The sequence below is a fragment of the Antechinus flavipes genome, chromosome 4 (genome assembly GCF_016432865.1).
Source record: "Antechinus flavipes isolate AdamAnt ecotype Samford, QLD, Australia chromosome 4, AdamAnt_v2, whole genome shotgun sequence".
Classification (NCBI taxonomy): domain Eukaryota; kingdom Metazoa; phylum Chordata; class Mammalia; order Dasyuromorphia; family Dasyuridae; genus Antechinus; species Antechinus flavipes.
This window is the reverse complement of record NC_067401.1, coordinates 15,061,940-15,082,001: the sequence shown is the minus strand read 5'-3', so window position 1 is coordinate 15,082,001 and position 20,062 is coordinate 15,061,940. Positions and strand designations below refer to the sequence as shown.

At 44.4% G+C, this 20,062-nt stretch overlaps 1 protein-coding gene across 3 annotated transcripts in view; it reads left to right on the top strand.

Moving 5' to 3' along the window:
- Window positions 1-20,062, top strand: part of MYL10 (myosin light chain 10) — an 87,888-nt gene that overhangs the window by 17,126 nt on the left and 50,700 nt on the right. For 2 of the 3 annotated variants that reach the window (XM_051991857.1, XM_051991856.1), the window contains exons 5-7: window positions 3,132-3,210; window positions 10,301-10,349; window positions 11,782-12,947. In XM_051991857.1, the coding sequence (XP_051847817.1) occupies window positions 3,132-3,210; window positions 10,301-10,349; window positions 11,782-11,880 (227 nt within the window). In that variant the 3' untranslated portion in view covers window positions 11,881-12,947. Of the gene's footprint in view, window positions 1-3,131; window positions 3,211-10,300; window positions 10,350-11,781; window positions 12,948-20,062 lie in introns of those variants that run through there. The other variant, XM_051991858.1, reaches the window with a different exon arrangement.

The window sequence follows — 20,062 nt, the reverse complement described above, 5'->3', positions numbered from 1 at the left end:
CTTTGTCCCAATCTCGAAGTTTCTGTTTACTTTTCTCTTGCTCCCATGACCCACTGGGCCTCCTCATTCTTCAAGGAGGAGGCGCCATTTGGGAGGGCCAGCTCAGGAGTGAGCGGGAGGGATGCCCTCCTATCAGCCCGCCTGGTCATCCCTAGGAAAACTATTATCAAAAGATAAAGCAGAACTTTTAACGGGAACACAAGGAGTTCAGGGGATGGACCTGGAAGGAACTGAGCTGGATTATCCGACAGCTTCATTTAAGAACAAAAAAGGGCTCTAGTTGCTTTGAGTTATGAGCTATTTTGCCTTATTCGGGGCACTGTACTGTCCGGGGGAGGGAGGAAGCCCCCAGAGAGCTCCTTGGCTCCTGGATTCAGATTCGGGGCAGTTCTCGGCAAGTCCCATTTCTGAGCCTCATCTATAAAATAAGGGGGTTCGATTCTGTGGCTTCTGGGTCCCTTCCTGCTCTCCCCCCATGAGCCGTGGCCACCGCTGACCCCATCTGGTTTCCTGGCTACCTTCAAGGCCCGCCATTGCCAAGGACTTTTCCTGGCCTCCAGGTGCTTTTCATTCTTGGGAAGGAAGTACCTCCCATCGGCTCTAGCTGCCTCCTGTAGTTCCCAAGCCGCTTCCATGTTGTCTCCCTTATTAAACGGGAATAACTGGCATTATTCAGCCCGCTGGGCTTGCATTGGGGAAGGTGCGATTCCACCTCCAGTGTCCACATGAGGAAGCGAAGGCAGCCGAGCCGAGGGACAGTGACGGGTCACGCAGGTTTCCCGCAGGGCCAGGTCGGCAGATGAAGGTTGGACGGGCAGCCTCCCACTAGGCTGATGGTTCTAGGGTCTCACCGAGAGTCTCTTCCCCACCCAGGGCCTCAGTTTCCCCCCGAGAGTCGATGGGGCTCCCGAGGGGCAGCGGCCGGAGCCCCCGCCCCGGGTCCCGGCCTCGCGTCCCCGAGAGAGCGGGTGCCACGTCCCCAGCGCTCCGGCCTCAGCCCCCCTCCCCCTTGGCCAGGAGGGGAGCAGCTTTTTTTCATTTGACAAGGGGGAAACAGCTGGGCCTGTCAGGCCCTTCTGGCTGGGCTTTTGTCATGCAAACCAGGCCGAGCCAAAAGGCTGCTCCGAGCCAATCAAAGCTAATTGGGACCGAGAGCCTTTGTAGTGGGGGCGGGGCGGCCCACACGGCCTCCGCTCCCGCCAGCCCCCGCGCCTGGGCGGCCCGAGGGGCCTTTCCCGGGAAATCGGGGCCCGGAATCGAGGTCCGCCGAAAAGGCCGCGCGGGGACTCCGGAGGCCGGAGCGAGGCGGGCCGGGCAGCCCTCGGTGCCAGATGAACAGCTCGCAAAACTCCCTTTATGTTAATGCCGTCCACATGGAGCCGTGGCTACGGGGAGACAGAGTAATGCAATTTGTCCAGAAAGCAGGGATGCAGACACATCAAAAGGGCCGCGCTATTTACCAGCTAATCAATAAAGGCTGCCTGGTGCAGGCCGGCTGTGCGGGGGACGGGAGGCCGTTCGCATGCACGGAGGAAGGAAGGAAGCCTCCCGCCCCCACCCCCAACCGGGGCCTGCCCACACGCAGCGGGGCCGGCTCCAAACGGGCCCGTGCTCCCCCTGCACCTGGCCCGGAGAGCGCGGAGGGAGAGGGCCAGGCCGCTTCTCCATCGCGCCTGCGCGCAGCGCTCCCACTTACCTGCGCGCGATCTGGCCGTACCTATTTCTAAGTTGTGTCCCCCCCTCATAGAGCGCCTTTGTACCGGGGACCGTTTCTGCCCCCCCCCCCCATCCCTGGCCTTCGACACGATTGTAGGATCATTCAGTCATTCGGTCATTTCAGGGCCCCCATTTGGGGTTTTCTTGACCAGGGACAATTTTTTTTTTTTGCCCCTTTCTATCCCTGGCCTTTGACACCATTGTAGGGTCATTCAGTCCTTTGAGGGCCCCCATTTGAGACCCCATTTGGAGTCTTCTAGGCAAAGACCCCGGAGTAATTTGACATTTTCTCCTCCAGTTCATTTTACAGATGAGGAAACTGAGGTCAACAGGGTGAAGTGACTTGCCCAAATTCATATCTTGTAAGTGTCCGAGGCCAGATTCGAACTCGGGAAGGCGAGTTTTCCCCATTCCAGGCTCTCACCACCGCTCAGTCTCTCAAGAAAACAGCACCTTTAAAACTCCCCCAATCAAAATTTAAAAACAGTATCACCCACAAAAAGCCTCACTGAGCAATAATCGGTCATGTCCATTACCCTTTGAAAACAGAAGAAATAGCCCTGGGCAAGGTGTATTCATTTAAATAATAATAAGACTAATAACTCTCATTTGCTGCTGTTTGACCACATTTCGAACTCCCCCCTTCCCCCCTCCCCAAATCTGGCTTCTATCAAACCCAAGTGCTGTCTCTAATAACCCTCAGCTTATGATAAGCAGCAATTAAAGTGAACAAGGATGATAAACATGAATAATCCATCCTTCCAACAACAGCTGCTTTCCTCCTTCTAATGAACCGTGGCACTTCTTGCTCAGAATATTCCGGGACTCCCCATTATATTCCGGGACTCCCCATTATCTGGGGAGCAAAAATATCGAGGGAGCTCCCATCCCCAGAGGAGCCCATCCTCCCCGCTGAATCGCCCCCTTCTTCTTCACCTTCACCAACTATTACTCTGACTGATCATCCGTTTTCTTCCGTCTCCATTCATGCCTCCAGCCAGGCAGGAGACCTACATTCTAGTCCCAGCTCTGACACTAGTTTGATTGTGACCTTGGATAGGTCATTTAAGAGCAGGGAGGGGAGGGCTCCCAAACTGATTTCACTTAGCTGTTGTAGTTTGTTACAAAGGAAGCCTTACTGGGTGGGCAGGAATAGGGGAAGGATTGATTTTTTTTTAAAGCATCAATAAAAGTGTTAATTTAAAAAATAATTTTAAGGGACTGGGTTCAAAAAGGAGTTTTTGGTTTGAACTTCAAGGGGGGAGAGAGAAAATTTATGGGATTTGAAGAAGAAGAAGCCTGTTTTTCCCGAGATCATCCTGATTTTATGGAAACAGACTCCTCAGCTTCAATCTCTCTCCAGGGATTCTGGGTACCTGAAACGTTCACCTGCTGTGTCTGTTTTGTCCTTCCAGGAACAGATCCAGAAGAGACCATCCTGCATGCTTTCAAGATTTTTGATGTTGAAGGAAAAGGTTTCCTTAAGGCAGACTTGTAAGTTGACCTTTCAAAAGGATCCCCTATTTTTTTTTTCCTAAATGACTATTTTATTGATGGCTTAAAAAAAAAAAAATCACAGTCGTTCCAGATAGAATCCCCCTATTCCTGCCCAAGCCAAGGCTTTCTTTGTAATAGAGAAAAACAATCAAGCAAGACTAACTTGACATAACAACATGACATAATGTATGAAAAAGTTTGCATCCGTGGTTCCCTTCTTCTCCAAGGTAAGGAGAAATATGAAGAGAACAGTGTTTAGCTTGTTTTTCCACATCTGGAGTTACAAAAGGGAAAATATTCCATTTTCAATTCCTCTCTGGCCCTGGACAGGTAGACAATTATGAAACCATCTTGCGGACATGTAAAGGAAAGGAGATTTTTCTCATCTCTTCTTTGGGACCAGGTTTGGTCATTCTAAAGGATCCATTTTCTGCATTTTTACATGCAGAAATTCAGCAGAATGGAGAGAGAGCTTCCCAAAATGCAGCAGTTTCCCATCACCTCCAGGATCAATGACAAAACAGGTTGTTTGGCATTCAAAGTCCTTTATCACAAGATCTCCTTCTACTTTTCCAGTCTTATTCTACCTTATTTCCCACCATGTACCCTTTGATCCACTGGCCTCCTGGCTGTTTTCCAAAAAAGAAAGTATATCTTTATATAGCTCTGGGAATTTTCTCTGGCTACTCCTCCCTCATACCTGGAAAGCTTCCCCTCCTCATCTCCATCTAAAATCTCCTTTTAAAATCTCTCCTTGAAGTCTCAGAATCTCATCTTCTACAGAAAGCCTTCTCAACCCCCCTTAATCCTAATGACTTTCCTCTCCTTTGGGTTCTCTCTGACAAGGACAATAGTCAACCACCCAACCAATCTATTCTGTTTACAGCTAGTTTGTGCCTAATTATTTGCCTGTTGGCTTGTCCGTTAGATTGTAAACTCCACGAGGGCAGGAACTAGCTTAGGGACTCTTCTTTTGTCTCTTTTTGTATCCTCGGCTCTCAGCCCAAGACTTAATAGACTATATTCCAATATGTACTTATCAAAGTTGTCTGATTCTAAATTCAATTCGATTTATGTCAAGTAAAGTCACACTTTGACAAGTTGATAAGAATTTATTGAGCACTCACACCACTGTTTCATAACTTTTTTCCCCCCATTGACTACTTTAGCAGCAAGCTGGCAAAGAGTTGGGTTATTATTATTTTTATTTGTGAACGCTTCTCTGAATGATATCATTAAAAACAAAATACTCAGGATTACAAAGGAAGTCTATCGATTAAAATAAAGATGTAATTTTGTCCCATCCAACTTCGTGGACTTTCAGAAATCTATCCAGTCGATGGATAGGATTAGGAACCCCCGAATGAGCCTATGTCGGGCACTGAAGAAAGGAAAGAAAATGGAGCAAGAAATTTATATTCTATTCCTGTTTAAACAATATGTTTATATATGTATATGTATATGTAGACAGTTATATATGTGTACGATATTTACAGAAAAAAGATAAGGTAATTGGCTGTGATGGTGGGGGCTGTCAACTTGGGGAAAGGAATCAAATAAGGATTTCCCACAGAAGGGCACACCTTAGTTATGATCAAAAGGAAGCTATCGATTTTATATTGAATCAGTGAGGAAGTATAGAGATTGATACGGGCTTCCCCTCACAGCCGATCCATAGTCTCTGCTTGCCTATGCAAAGGGGGAGACTTTGTATTTTATCCTGGTGGTAATAGGAAGCCCCTTGTTCTTGAGCAAGGGAGTAACATGATCAAAATCATATTCCACAAATATCCATTTAGAAGCTGTGTGGAGGATGGTAGAAATGGAATTCGAGTTGAGATCAGGAAAGATTGTGAGATTATTGCAATGATCAAGGTAGAAGGTGAGAGGATTTGTTTGGGGCAATGTTTGAACGAGTAGAGCAAAGGGATGGATAAGAGAGCCATCTTGCCATCATTCTGCACTGCTTAGTCCATTCAGAAATGATGGCCTTTAGGTGGAAATCTTCTTGATGTATGGAAAAAGAGAATCCCTGCCATCCTAGGGCTGCCAGACCAGCCGGTCAACGGGTCATTGGATAACTCTCGACTCTTTTATTTGATCCAAGACTCCCATTTTATAGATAAAGACACTGAGTTTTACAGAGGTTAAATGACTTGTCTTTGACTAGCTTAAGCTCACATAAATAACAGCAGAACTAGGAGCTGGATCCAGGGTCAACTGGGCCTGTGTGTATTTGTATATATATGTTATGTACATATATATAGAGATATAAATGGATAGCTATAGATATATGTATATGCATCTGTATCTATCTTTCTATATGTGGGTATATTAAATATATATATGTATATTAAGTATACATATATATATGGGTATTGTATGAATTAACTCTTCACAATAATCCGGGGAGGGAGGTGTACATTTTACAGATGAGGAAACTCAGGCTGAGAGAGATTAAGTGACCTGGCTAGCGGTACGTTCATTTAGAAAGTGTCTGAACAGGGATTTGGAAATTGAATGCCCGAATTCCCTGGTCCACTATTGTCTGTCTCTAGAAGAGAAAGAAAGGAGAAGGGAGAGCAGGCTCCGTTCTGTGTGGAAAGAGGAGATTTGCTCTGTTTGGGGCAGAACAAGGTGGGAATTATGAAGACGAGGATTTGGATGATGGGAGAGAAAGACACAAAAGCTTCCCAGCAGTTGGAGTTCCTTGGTCCTCCATGGGGAATGGTAGACTTCCTGTCATTGGAAGTCATCGGAAAAAGATTGGCTGACCACTGGGGATGCTACAGTTAGGAGTCCTCCATGGGTGTGTATAAATCTTTACAACAGGATTTCGAGGAAAAATCACTTTAAGGGTGAATCTGTATGCTGAATATTCTCTCCATCACTTTCTTAAATCCAATCAAGAAAATAACAAATCCATTTCTGGGTGTGCTGTGTTTGCCCATTTCTGAGGTAAACATTTAACAATCAGCTCTAAGCTAGTTCTAGCCCCCCTGCAGGTATAAGTTGATCAAGGTTTCTTTCATCTCTGAAGATTCTATAGAATGGTCACAGAGCCCAGAGAGGAAGGCTTGACTGAAGTTCTAGGTTCAGGTCTCAGTTCTGGATCACAGAAATCATATATTCTAGAACCAAAACTAAAGCACAGCAAAGTTAAATTATTTGTCCAAGAGCTCTCAGGATTGGGCTTTATCCAATGCCTTCCTTTTCAGTGTCTGCATGGGTCCTTGAAAAGGCATTGGCCAACAGTAGCAATGGATGAGAGCTTTTTGAATAAATCTGGAGATTATTTTTGAGATGATTTTCTGGAGAAGCTTGTGTTGTTGGATGAGCTGAAGGGGATCTGAGGGGGGCCTCTGAAATGGTTCCTAATTCTGACGTAGATTACAAGATGAGAAATCGAGGCAGGGGAATCCCAGTTGGAAGTCTCGCCCTTGAGGTGACGGCACTGGGAGCAATACCCCTCCCTGGCCAAGCTCTCTTGGGCTGTTTCCCATAGATGGTATATTTTACAATCAGATTAAAGAGAGCTCCTTCCCCCAGCCAGACTCCCCTCTCCTAAAAGGTCAGGACGCCTTTCTCTATGCTCTGTTCAAAGTAGATAGTTGCTTTAGTCTGTCCCCACTAGAGACAGGGATGTTTCCTTATTAGACCTGAGGGTAATACTGATCATTACAGAGCAAACCATTTAATCAATTCCTGAAACGTCTTTGAGGTTTGCGTTTGTACTCAACGGGCTCCCCTGGGTTAGAGATTTGAAGGTTTTGTAACAGATTCTTGGGCCGATGCTTTTCTTCTCCAATTCAAGATGGATCTTCCAAGCCCAATTAATGTTATATTTTAGAACTTGAAAATTGAACAATAATTGTGTTCCATATTAAAATAATTTAATAATACTAGGGGAAAAAAGGGCCTCGTCGACCTTTCGTCAACATTTATTTTGTTCCTCTCCACATGAACGGGCCCGGGAGAGGGGACGACGGGTTTGTGTTCCGTCTCCTTTTGTATTTTCACCTCTCGTCTGGAAAGTTGTGACTCACGCGGTCCATCTGACGGTGCTTGGGGTGGGCCTCCAGATGGGCTGGGGACGGTACGTTTTGCCAATTTACAGCCCTGGCCCCTTTTCTCACTTCTCACAGATCCCTGGTGCCTCCCGTGGCCTTCCACCCTCCGCATCTTGAGCTGAGGGAGTTGAGGGAGAGAGAGAATTCCCAGAGATGACAGCCTCTCCTAGTATGTTCCTAATAATGTGGTTCCCCCCAGGTCCCCACCCCCTTCATTCTTCCTCTGCCCTTGCTCCATGTGCTGCTGGTTCAGAGGAAGTCACTTGCCCCGCAGATTCCAATGATAATCTTTTAAAAGATTGTATGTAAATCAAAGGAACAACAAAATATTTTCAATATTAGAACCAGTTGATATTGGCCAGCCTGTTCATCAGTGGGAGACCCACATCGAGACTCCAGGCACGAATTTCCGTAAAGGCACCAGAGGCTCTGCTTGTTGTCTTGTTTGGGGGAAGTTTTTTTTTTTTTTTTTCCAGAAACAAATAGTATGTGAAAAGGACAGAACTTTGAGCATTGGAAATTGTGACTTCTTCTTCCTCTATAAAATAAATAATGGAAAATTCCCATAGGTCTTAACTTGGTTTCCTTGTGCCCTCGCCAGGGGATGGAGGGTGGGCTGGGCATCGGAAGATTATAATTAGACACTGGATGCTCCACATCCCTCCTCCGTGCCCTCGCCGACTCCAGTAAGAGCTCTCAGTTAAGATTTTCCAGAAGTTTAGGCCTACTGAGCCCAAGATTCTCAACTTTATGTCTGTGTGTTGGGGTGATGATACTCTAGCCAGCACCACAATGACCTTGACCTTTATGAACCACGATGTTTTTGCTGCCCAATGGGGTAAAGGATGGCATCTCCCACCGAAGGCACCTGTGAGGTCTTAAGCAATGGCAGAACTTGGTAGGGAGAGGAGAGAGGGGGACAGGAAAGGTAGGAGAAGGTCCCATGCCCATTTTTTCCAGGGATATGCAAGGCAGGGGAAATCATGATGGATTCCCAGGAGAAAATGTTCTCCAAGCGGTGGGAAAAGCTCTGAGTTCTACTCGTCTATAAAATGAGAGGACTGGACTGGATGGCCTTTTATTTCCCCCTCCAGTTCTAGAGCCATGATCCTAATATTCTATGAAATAACTTACTGGATAAGTCTCAGCTTCCTCATATAGAAAATGAGGGTGCATTTTCTCCCCTCCTTTTGGGGATTAACTAAGCTTGATCATTATAATTATACAGCATTCAGTATTTTTTATTCTTTCTATTGACATTATTGTGTATATTGTTTTCTTGATTATTTCTCTCTGCATCATTTCATATATCTTCCTATTCTTTTCTGTATTTGTCATATCCATCATCTCTTTCTTTCTTTCTTTCTTTCTTTCTTTCTTTCTTTCTTTCTTTCTTTCTTTCTTTCTTTCTTTTCTTTCTTTCTTTCTTTCTTTCTTTCTTTCTTTCTTTCTTTCTTTCTTTCTTCTTTCTTTCTTTTCTTTCTTTCTTTCTTTCTTTCTTTCTTTCTTTCTTTCTTTCTTTCTTTCTTTCTTTCTTTCTTTCTTTCTCTTTCTTTTTGCTGAGGCAATTGGGGTTAAGTGACTTGTCCAGGGTCACCCAGCCAGGAAGTGTTAAGTGTCTGAGATCAGATTTGAACTCAGTCCTCCTGACTTCAGGGCCGGAGCTCTATCCACTGTGCCAATCATTTCTCATAGAGAAGTAAAATTCGATTACCTTTGTGTTGTTTTGGCCGTTTCCGGATTGATGAGCATCTTCTTTGTTCCCACTTCTTTGTTATTTCAAAAAGGCTGTAATGAATATTTTGGGAAATAATGATCTTTCTTTCTTTGATCTGCTAGAGACTGAGGGTAGTACTTGCATTTTAAGTGAGAGTGATACTGAGCCCAAAGAATTGGGATTCCAACCCAAGTGGGATTTGGGGAATTAGGAAGGACACGATTTACCTGATTCTTCCCATATCATGCAGCATGGACAACTGCATCATTTGCCTCTGGAGCCCCAAAGATGTTTGATAAATCTTGAGCCTTAAAAACTTCAGAAGGAGAAAACTGAGGCTAGATGTTTGCCAGCTTTGATGGGCTGAAGAGGAGGCAGGGAGGTCTTTTTGGAGGCTACCAAGGAAGTTCTGAAGGAGCATCTTGGTGTGAGGAAGGGCTGTGAGGGATAGGAAGAACAAAGAATTAGAGGTAAATTAACCCAATATTTTAGTGCCTGGGGCTAGGTTATAATGGAGGCTCAGAACCTTGAAGAGGGGTGGGATGGTATAGGCAACTCCGCTGAGCTATTATTTCCCACTTTTTAGATCTGCCCTTGCAGGGGGATGCTGCTGTATCATCTCCGTGGCCTTCCTTCCAACCAGGAGCACTTCTGAAGGCTGATAATTGAGGAAGAATTCTTTGGAAGGTCCTTAAGGACTTGTACAAGAGCACTGAGTAGGATATTGGAGACATGACATCTAATTCTGATTCTTGTATTAATTTTTTTGTGTGATTTTGAGAGAGACTTACCCCTTCTACCTCAGTTTCCCCATTTGTACAGTAAAAGTCCCCATCAGCTCTGACCCAAAATGATTCATGACCATTGTAGATTTTCCAGATGGAGGGAAAGGTGGAACAATGGGAGGCTGCAGGGGAAGACGGAGCCATCTCCAACTGGGAGAAACGATCATCTGTAGCTTGTTACCCTGGGGAATAAAAAGCAGAAGCCGGCTAGCTGGAGAAAACAATATTCTGTTTCAAGGCAAATAACTTCAGTAATAAACAACATGGGAAGGAAAGAGATAAATCCCTGATGCTGTTTCTAAATGTGGCCGGTGTCCTCGCTGGGGGAAGAAGCCGTGGGGGGTCTCCGGCCACGGCTGGAACCATCCCTCCCGCACGAGGCCCTTTAGGGAACAGCTGGCACGTTTTGTGGAAGGGGAAACTGAGGCTCAGAGAAAGGGACCTGGCCCCATTCCTGGGGCCACATGTTTTCTGTCACGAAATGAAGTAATTTGCTTTGTTTTTTATTTTTACAGCATCAAAGAAAAACTCATGACACAGGCAGATCGGTTCAGCGAGGAAGAGGTAAAGTCATTTTTTTTTTTTTTCTGTCCTTGGGACTTGATCATTTTACACACAAGGTGCAATCCTCCCTAGAGGCAGGGGGATGGACTTAATGACCTCATAACATCCTTTCAGGACTTCCCTTCAAAGTGAGCTTGCAGTCCAATTGATTGGTTGAAACTAGGAGTTTCTCACCCTGACAAAAACATAAACCCCTTCTGTATCCATGTAGGGGAAGGTCAGTGCTCCTATTTACCATCTTTTCCTGAAGGATTGCTGTGAGGAAAGGGTTTTGTAAAATGCTCAGTAAAAAGCAGCTAGATGGTGCAGTGGATAGAGCACCAACCCTGAAGTCAGGAGGACGTGAGTTCAAATGTGACCTCGGACACTTAATACTTTGTAGCTGTGTGACTCTGGGCAATTGCCTCAGCAAAAAAAAAAAAAAAAAAGCTCAGGAAAAGAATTATTATTATTTCCCTTCTAACTATGAGATCAGGGACAGAGCTTTGCTCCGAGTCAGGATCCAGGTCTTCATGGAGTCACTCTGGACACATCATTTTCCTTCTCAGGGATCTCAGGCCCTGAGTCCAAGTCTCTTAAGTGTCTGAACAGATGCTGATCTGCATTGGGAGAGGGAGTTTCTTCATTAGGACAGATCGGAAAGGAATAAGCATTTATACAGCACTTACTATGTGCCAGACACTGCACTGAGTGTATTTTTGGCAGATATTAAGTCATTTGATTATCATAAGAACCCGGTGAGAGTTGATCACCCCCATTTTACAATTGAGGAAACTGAGACAAACTGAGAGATTAAGTGATTTGCCTAAAACCACTGAGTAAGAGTCTGAGGTGACATTTGAACTCAGGTCTTCCCGATTGCAGAACTCTCTCCACTTTCCCCCTGGACTGCTTATACCGAAGAAATCACAGGTTTGGCCTGGAAAACCAGGTTGTGAGCTTCTTAAGGGTAGGAACTCAGTCTTTTTTAGTCACTGATGGGTGACTCTGGAGGAAATCAATGCTATTGTCTCAGTTGCCCAAATATACGTTTTCTAAAGAATTCTGCACGTTCATTCCTCCCACATGGTGTGGGTTGGGAAAAATGGTGATTTTTTTTCCCCTTCATTTTCCTTCATTAACTTCACTAATGGGTATCGACTGGCTCGAGTGACCTCGGAGGTCCCCGCTCCGTGGATGCTGCCATGTTCTGTGACTCCCCAAGGAAGGCTGATCCGGACCCACGCGGGGAGGAGAGCTGGCGGCTCTCCGGAGCTCAGCAAAGGCCGGGAGGGGTCAGTGAATTTGGGCAGGGGTCCCGGACAGAACTCCTGCTCGAGCGAGACCGGACAAGGCACGTCTTTGTCCGACAGGAGGCCAGCTGGAGGGGATTTGGGGTTCTCCTTCCCCCTCCCCACCCCCTGGACGCCTGTTTCTCGCATTTATTTTCCAGATCAAACAGATGTTTACAGCTTTCCCTCCAGATGTGCGCGGTAATCTCGATTACAAGAACCTGTGCTATGTCATCACCCATGGTGAGGAGAAAGACTAGGCAGGGGGAGAAAGCCCCCGGTGTCTCCTCTGGAAGCACTTAGTGGCAAAGGTGAAAGGGATAAGGAAGCTTCTACAGGAGGTGGAGAGAAAAGTCTTCCCACTGTCATGGGGCTCATCCGAAAAGAACCAAAAATAATCATTTAAAAAGTGGAAATGAGGTTAAAGTTATCCTATTTAATGTCCCAGCCCGGATAAAAGCTGAAAATTCCAATTTTGTTAGTTTTTCCCACACTTAAGAGAAAAAAAAAACCTTTTGGTGGTTTCGGCTGGAATTTTCCTGACGAGTTGTTGCTTTTAATTTATTGACAGTTTTAATGATCACCAGATGGCCCATAGGATAGAGGAAACATCTTGGCACCCCCTCCCCCCAAACCACCCATTGCCTGGGCCAGACTCCATGCTTCTGCCTGTTGCATCATAAAGGGTCTTGGGTAACCAGAATCTGCTTCCATTGCATTGCCTTTTACATTAGGTATTCAAGTGGAATCAAACTCTGGTTTGGAAATAAACAGAGCCCGTTGGGCTATGTTGGGGGGGGGGCGATTATTGCACAAGCTTATATTGAAACGGGTCACTTTTAGAAAAGTTAGGGACCCCCGCGAGTGACATCATGGGGAGATCGTGCCCTTCATCCCTTGATTTGAGTTGAGGGGCCTATCTCTCCCAGAGAAAGGGTTGGGAGCTTGGAGGGAACCTCTCCCGGCTTAAACAATACCAGTTCCTGCCTGCCTCCCCCCCCCCAGTCTTTCCTCCTCTTCCTCCCAGATATAGACAGCACCTATTTTCCTCCCTTCTCCCCGACCTCCTAATCTTGGCAAAGGTAGACCAGACCTCTGACTGTATCTAGCCAGGCCATGTTGGAACCACTCCTGTAGATTTAGGACCCCCCCCCATACACACATTAAATAAAGATAATTTGGGGGATTATTTTTGACTTGACAAACTGAGCCTTTCCATACAAAAGAAAGGAAAAAAGAGATTGCATATGAAACCATACACTTCCATTTTGTATAACTTTCATCTCTTTTCAAAATTCTACAATAAATCCCCAAAGTTTCAAAGCTATCCTTCTTGTCTGTGCTTCCTTCTGAATCTCCTGTTTTCTTCTGTATATTTTTAAAAGTGCTTTTTTCACTTTTCTTTTGGTTGGGGGGGACAATCACTATTGATGTTTCTCTTCCCAATAACTTTTTATTGACAGAATCCATGCCAGGGTAATTTTTTTACAACATTATCCCTTGCACTCGCTTCTGTTCTGATTTTTCCCCTCCCTCCCTCCACCCCCTCCCCTAGATGGCAAGTAGTCCTATATATGTTAAATATGTTGCACTATATCTTAGATACAATATATGTTTGCAGAACCGAACAGTTCTCTTGTTGCACAGGGAGAATTGGATGCAGAAGGTAGAAATAACCCGGGAAGAAAAACAAAAATGCAAATAGTTCACATTCATTTCCCAGTGTTCTTTCTTTGGGTGTAGCTGCTTCTGTCCATCCTTGATCAATTAAAACTCAGTTAGGTCTCTTTGTCAAAGAGATCCACTTCCATCAGAATACATCCTCATACAGTATCGTTGTTGTATATAATGATCTCCTGGTTCTGCTCATTTCACTCAGCATCAGTACATGTAAGTCTCTCCAGTCCTCTCTGTATTCATCCTGCTGGTCATTCCTTACAGAACAATAATATTCCATAAGGTTCATATACCACAGTTTACTCAACCATTCTCCAATTGATGGGCATCCATTCATTTTCCAGCTTCTAGCCACTACAAACAGGGCTGCCACAAACATTTTGGCACTTACAGGTCCCTTTCCCTTCTTTAGTATTTCTTTGGGTCTCTTCCCTTTTTTTCAAACTTCACTCCCCCGTTGTGGAGTGGGAACTGTGTAAGAGATAAGTCTAGTTAACTAAACGATGCAAAAATATGTGTCTCAAGAATCCCTTGGCCATTTCCTTCTCCAGCTCACTTTACAGATGAGGTAACTGAGGCAGAGGTAAGTGACTTGTGCAGGATCACACAGCTCCTAAGTATCTGAGACTGGACTTGAACTCAGAACCCAATCCCAGTGACCTATCCACTGTACCCCCAACTCCCAAAGTCATTGATGATGGAATTTATTGGGAAGATATTTAGGGACAGAAGGATTTTCCTAGGCCACTGTTGCCCCATACCATGTAGACAGCTGCTCCCATTTCCTGAGGAGAGCCAGCTTTTTCTGTGAGCATCAATCAATCTATGTATCCTCATGTATTTTCACAAGTTCCTAATCTGGGATCCGTGAGTTTGTTTTTCAAAAAAAAAATATTTGTATAAATTGCATTTGGTACTTTATTTTTCCAAATACATGTAAAATAGTTTTCAACATTCATTTTTGTGAGACTTTGTGTTCCAATTTTTTTCTTTTTAAATCTTATTTAATATTTTATTTCCCCTCAATTGCATATAAAAACAATTTAAATGTACATTTTTTCAAATTTTGAATCCCAAATTCTTTCCCTTCCTTGTCTTCCTCCCTGCCTCCCTCATTGGGAAGGCAAGCCATTTGTCATAGGTATATAATCAATTTTTTATTAAAGTTTTTTATTTTTAAAACATATACAAGGATAATTTTTCAACATTGACCCTTGCAAAACCTTCTGTTCCAAATTTTCCCCTCCTTCCCCCCACCCTCTCTCCCAAATGGCAAGAAATCCAATATCTATTAAACATGTTAAAATATATGTTAAATCCAATATATATACACATATTTATACAATTCTCTTGCTGCAAAAGAAAAATCAAAAAGGAAAAAAAAGAGAAAGAAAATAAATTGCAAGCGAACAGCAACAAAAAAAGTGAAAATGCTCTGCTGTAATCCAGACTTACTTCCCACAATTCCCTCTGGGTGCAGATGGCTCTCTCCATCACAAGGTCATTGGAACTGGCCTGAATCACCTCACTGTTGGAAAGAGCCACGACCATCTAATCTTGTTGTTGTCTTGTACAATGATCTCCTGGTTCTGTTTATTTCCCTCAGCATCAGTTCATATGAGTCTCCCCAGGCCTCCTATAACCATATTTCAATGGATTTAACTTCCTTTGCAATAAAATTTATTTTAGTTTTTTTCATATAAAAACATCATTGTTGCACGTATTTAACCAATATCCGATTTCTTGCTGTCTTGGGGAGGGGAAAGCAAGGAAGGAAGGAAGAAAAAATTGGAACACAAAGTCGCACAAACATTAATGTTGAAAACTATTTTTACATGTATTTGGAAAAATAAAATACTATTGAAAAATTAAATGCATAAAATAAAATACATAGAACAACAACCCCCTCCCCAATAACAACATTATTCCTAGGAGGCAACCATAGGATTCAGCATAATGCTAATGGGTCCATAGCACAAAAAGGAATAAGAACTCCTGATTTAGTCCAATCATTTCAGAGAGGGAAACTGAGGCTGTGGGAGAATAAAATCACACAGGTTATTCGGTAGAGAAAGAATGTAATCCCAGGGTCTCTGTCTCTGACAGCGCTTTCCCCCTGTATTTTTTTATTTTTATTTTTAATAGGGGAGGGGAGAGCCTTGTCAATTAATATACACTGAATAAATCAATCTGTCCTTGGTTGGATAAGAATGATTGGAGGAAACCCCCAGGAAGGGATGGAATAGCTTTCCTGGTCCCTGTGCTCGTGGGCGTCTGTGTGCATACACATGTGTCTCTCTCTGTGCGGGCACCTGTGGGTGTGGGCACACCTGTGTGTGCACCTGGGAAGGACCTTTGGTCCTCAGGTCTTCCCTCACCTATCCTGGATCTTTGCCATATCCCACCTTCTTGCCTTCTCTCTGGGAGCTCGGCTTTTGGGGAGTTTGCTGCCAAACCTTGGTGCCCCGTTTTTCAGAACTTGTCCAGCTTGTTGTTGCAGGGAGATGCCAAACACCCAACCTCCTTCCCTGGACTCAAGAGGCAGCAAAGCTTTCCTGGGCTGGGGTGCCCACTGCTTGCCTGCTGGGGTGCCCACTGTTCTACTGGGATGTCCGCTGTTTTCCTGCTGGAGTGCCCGTTGCTCTCCTGCTGGGGTGCCCGTTGCTCTCCTGCTGGGGTGCCCGCTGTTCTCCTGCTGGGGTGCCCGCTGCTTGCCTGCTGGGGTGCCTGCTGCTTGCCTGTGGGGCTCCAAGCTGGGGCTCATACATTCCCCCTGGCATCTCCAGGTCTGCAGATTTGCCCTCCCCAGAAATAGCTTTGTCTTCAGAAAAGGCAAGACTTGGGAACCTCAGAACCCAGAAGGAGGGCAGAGATGTGCCAGGAGAGATGGGCCCTGGGAAAAATACTGGCAGGGTCTGTGTGTGGCAGCGTGTACCTAAGGAGGGCAGCGTTTTAATGAGACAAGACCGCGTGCGCACGCATGTACACACATACACACACGCATGCACACGAGTTCAGAGCAAATTATGAAACTAGAGACATCTGACTCTGCTCCCTCTTTTGGACACACAAAGCTTTGGGGGCACAGGCGTCCTGTCACCAGTGGGACAGAATGACGGAAGGGGCTGAAAATCCTACTTCTAGGTCCCAGGATCATCAGGTGAGAGCTTGGAGGAGTCTTTGAGACCATCTTGACCAAATCCCCATTTTACAATGGGGGAAACTGAGGCCCAGGGGCTTAAAATGATCACACAGAGACCATCTGAACCCAAGTCCTTTGACTCTGAAAGGGCCCATAGCTTTACAGATTTCCAAAATCAAGTCAACTAGCATTTATTAAATGCGCACAATACGCCAGATCCTGAGCTAAGCTCTGGATACCAGAAGATAAGGGGGAGGAATCCAGATCCTTCCGTTCTCACAAGGGAAGGTTCTACATGGGCGGAAGTCGAAAGGTTCCTGCCTCTCTTTTCAGAGGAGAAAAATAGCAGCCGTGATCCCTTCAGGGGATTTACAGTTTTTAAAAAGGAGGCTTGAGAGGGCCAAGCAGATTCCAAAGGAATGAAGTTATAACCGAGGAATTAGGGGTATGTGCGACATTGCAGGGGGCAGGAGCCTGTCCAGGAGATCTTCCCCTAGAATGAGCCAGCAGCCTGCTCAGCCACTTAGTAAACATTTATTAAGTGCCTTCTGTGTGCTGGGCATTGGGCTCAGGGTGAAGGAGACAAAAATAAAGAATATCTGAAAGTATCTGAAAGCTGAGAACAGTTTGCAAGGAAGTAAAGAAAAGATGGACACGTGAATAAAATTTCTTTTTACTAATATATATATATACATATATATATATATGTATATAAGTGGGTTATATATATACATATATATATATGTATCTATATATACACACATATACATACACACTTTGTTGAATTGGCAATTTGTTGTTATATATTTTGAATCCTCCCTGATGTTCTGCTGGGCCCATGACAATGTTCTGTTTCATTTTGTTTTGTATTCCTTTTTTGTTTCTTTTTTCTTCTTCTATTTCTTTAAATTTAAAAAAATACTGAAAATAAAGACAGATCCTGTCCTCAAGATGCTTATGCTCTAATGGGGGAAGACAAGAGACAGAAGGAAACTGAAAAGGGAGGAAGGAAGGGAAAAACATAGCAGACATGAGGTTTAAAGCAGGACAGCTAGTGAATTCCTTTTATAGAGGTTCTGGGGCTCAGGACCCCACTTTCCAATCAGGCTGGGAGTATTTCTGATTGGAGGGTGAGGGTACTCTCAAAGGTGAGCACAGGCAACGAGGTTCCTGAGTCCCATGGCAGTTGAGTTGATGGGAAATCTCCATCCTACGGAGGCACGTGAGCCGAAAAATAGATTGGATGCAACAAATGGGACTTGGGTGGAGGGGGAAGTCTTTTCAGGACTTTTTTTTCCAGTGATCATGTCCCTCTTCTAACAGGCTTCCCTCCAAAGTCTCCTTCCTCCCCTCCCAATACACATTCCCAGATCTCCTGTCATTAATAGAGCTGAATGAGGTTTTCCTCAGACTTTAGGTCTGAGAAACTGATTTTGTTTCAGGTTTAAAAAATCTTTGTTTCAGCTTTAAGCAGGGATTCTCCTAGCTTGGTAGTCCGGTGGGTAGAATGCACGCTTTAATTACTGACAGTCATTTGTTGTAGTGTATTATATAGTGCAAAGGCACCAGGGTGGGCCCCGGCTGCAGGGCTGGAAGGGATCTTCGAGGCCCTCCAGGCCACCCTTTTCATTTCACATTTCTCTGGGCCAGGGTTGGTTTGTGTCCAAGCCAGGTTTTGAACCATGATTTAGCCTTAGCTCTCTCCACTACCCCTGTTGTGTGTCTGGAAGGAAGGCTCTATGTAGGATCTGGGAGGACTTCACAGTCATAAATAAAGAATTAAATCTATTTTCTGCTTCTCACTCAGTTCCTCATCTTTTCTGTGACTACATGCTAGTCTTGGTGGCAGGGTTCTCAGAGGTCTGCCCAAGAATGGGTGGATACCTTGGATTAACACCTGAGATTATCCCATGCAGTTGGGGATGGCCCTGTCTCTGAACCAGCCACAGGCCTGAGTGTCCAGAGGCTCAATCCCCTGCTTCTTGACCTTCTTTTTTTGTGCTGATTTTTTTTGTTTGTTTGTTTTGCTTTTTTGGTGATGCGATTGGGGTTAAGTGACTTACCCGGAATCACACAGCTAGGAAGTGTCACGTCTGAAGCCAGATTTGAAGGGCTGGTGCTCTAGCCACTGTGCCATCCAGCTGCCCCCCCACCTCATATCTACCTCCCACTGTTGATTTTCTAAGACTGAAAGTGTTATGGCGATTATTGATCTGTATCGATAGGGATAATTCAGTTTTCTAACTGGGTGATGCCTCCAATCAACTCATTTCCAAGGTCACAGAGACTGGGGATCTCCAGTGGAGTCCTCCAGGGATCTGTGCTCAGTCCGTGCTACTGATGATTTTTATCAGTGACTTGGATGAAAGCATAACTGCCATGATGGGCAGACTTGTAGATGACATGAATACGGGAAGAATGTTGACAAACTAGTTGACAGAGTCAATATTTAGAAAAGATCCTCATAAACTGGAACAGTGGCTTTGTGCTAATAAAATGAAATTCAAATAGAATAAATGTAAAGTCTCACTGTTGGGTTAAGAACATTAGCTTCAAAGGTTCATGGTGAGAGGGACATACGTGACTTGGTCAGCAGAGTTTAGCTGAAAAAGATGAGGGTTTTAATATGAGAGAATCTTTTATGGTCAACTTTTTTTAATTAAAGCTTTTTATTTTAAAAACATATGCATAGGGGCAGGTAGGTGGAGCAGCGGATAGAGGATCAGCCCTGAAATCAGGAGGACCTGAGTTCAAGTGTGGCCTCAGACACGTAACACTTCCTGGCTCTGTGACCCTGGGTGAGTCACTTAACCCCAATTGCTTCAGCAAAACAAAACAAAACAAAAACAAAACATATGCATGGATAATTTTTCAATATTGACCCTTATAGAAACTTGTATTCCAAATTTTCCCCTCCTTCCTCCCACCCCTCTCCTAGATGGCAAGTAATCCAATATATGTTAAACATATTAAAATATATGTTGTCTAATATATGTATACATATTCATATAATTCTCTGGCTGCACAAGTAAAAATCAGATCAAAAAGGAACAAAATGAGAAAGAAAACCAAATGCAAGCCAACAACAACAAAAAGAGTGAAAATGCCAGATTGTGATTCACACTCAGTTCCCACAGGCCTCTCTGGGTGTAAATGGTTCTCTCCATCACAAGGTCATTGGAACAGTTTAACATATTTAACATGTATTAGACTACCTTCCATCTAGGGGAGGGGGTAGGGGGAAGGAAAGAAAAGTTGGAATAGAAGGTTTTGCAAGGATCAGTGTTGAAAAATTACCCATGCATATGTTTTGTCAATAAAAAACTTTAATAAAAAAAATAAAAACAAGATCATTGGAACCGTCCCGAATCATCTCATTGTTGAAAAGAGCCTCGTCATGATGGAATCTTAATATAAGGAAATGGTTTTATATGAAGTCTCTCCCCAAATCCCCTTATACAATCTTAAGCTGAATTAAAAGAGGGACAGTTTCTGAGAAGTAGGACAACGGCTTCACGAACTCTGCCCTCGCCATGGGTACCATGACCATTGTTTTAGGAAGGGCATTGATAGGGCAAAGGATCTCTAGAAGAGGGTCACCAAGATTCAGTTTATTCCACTGA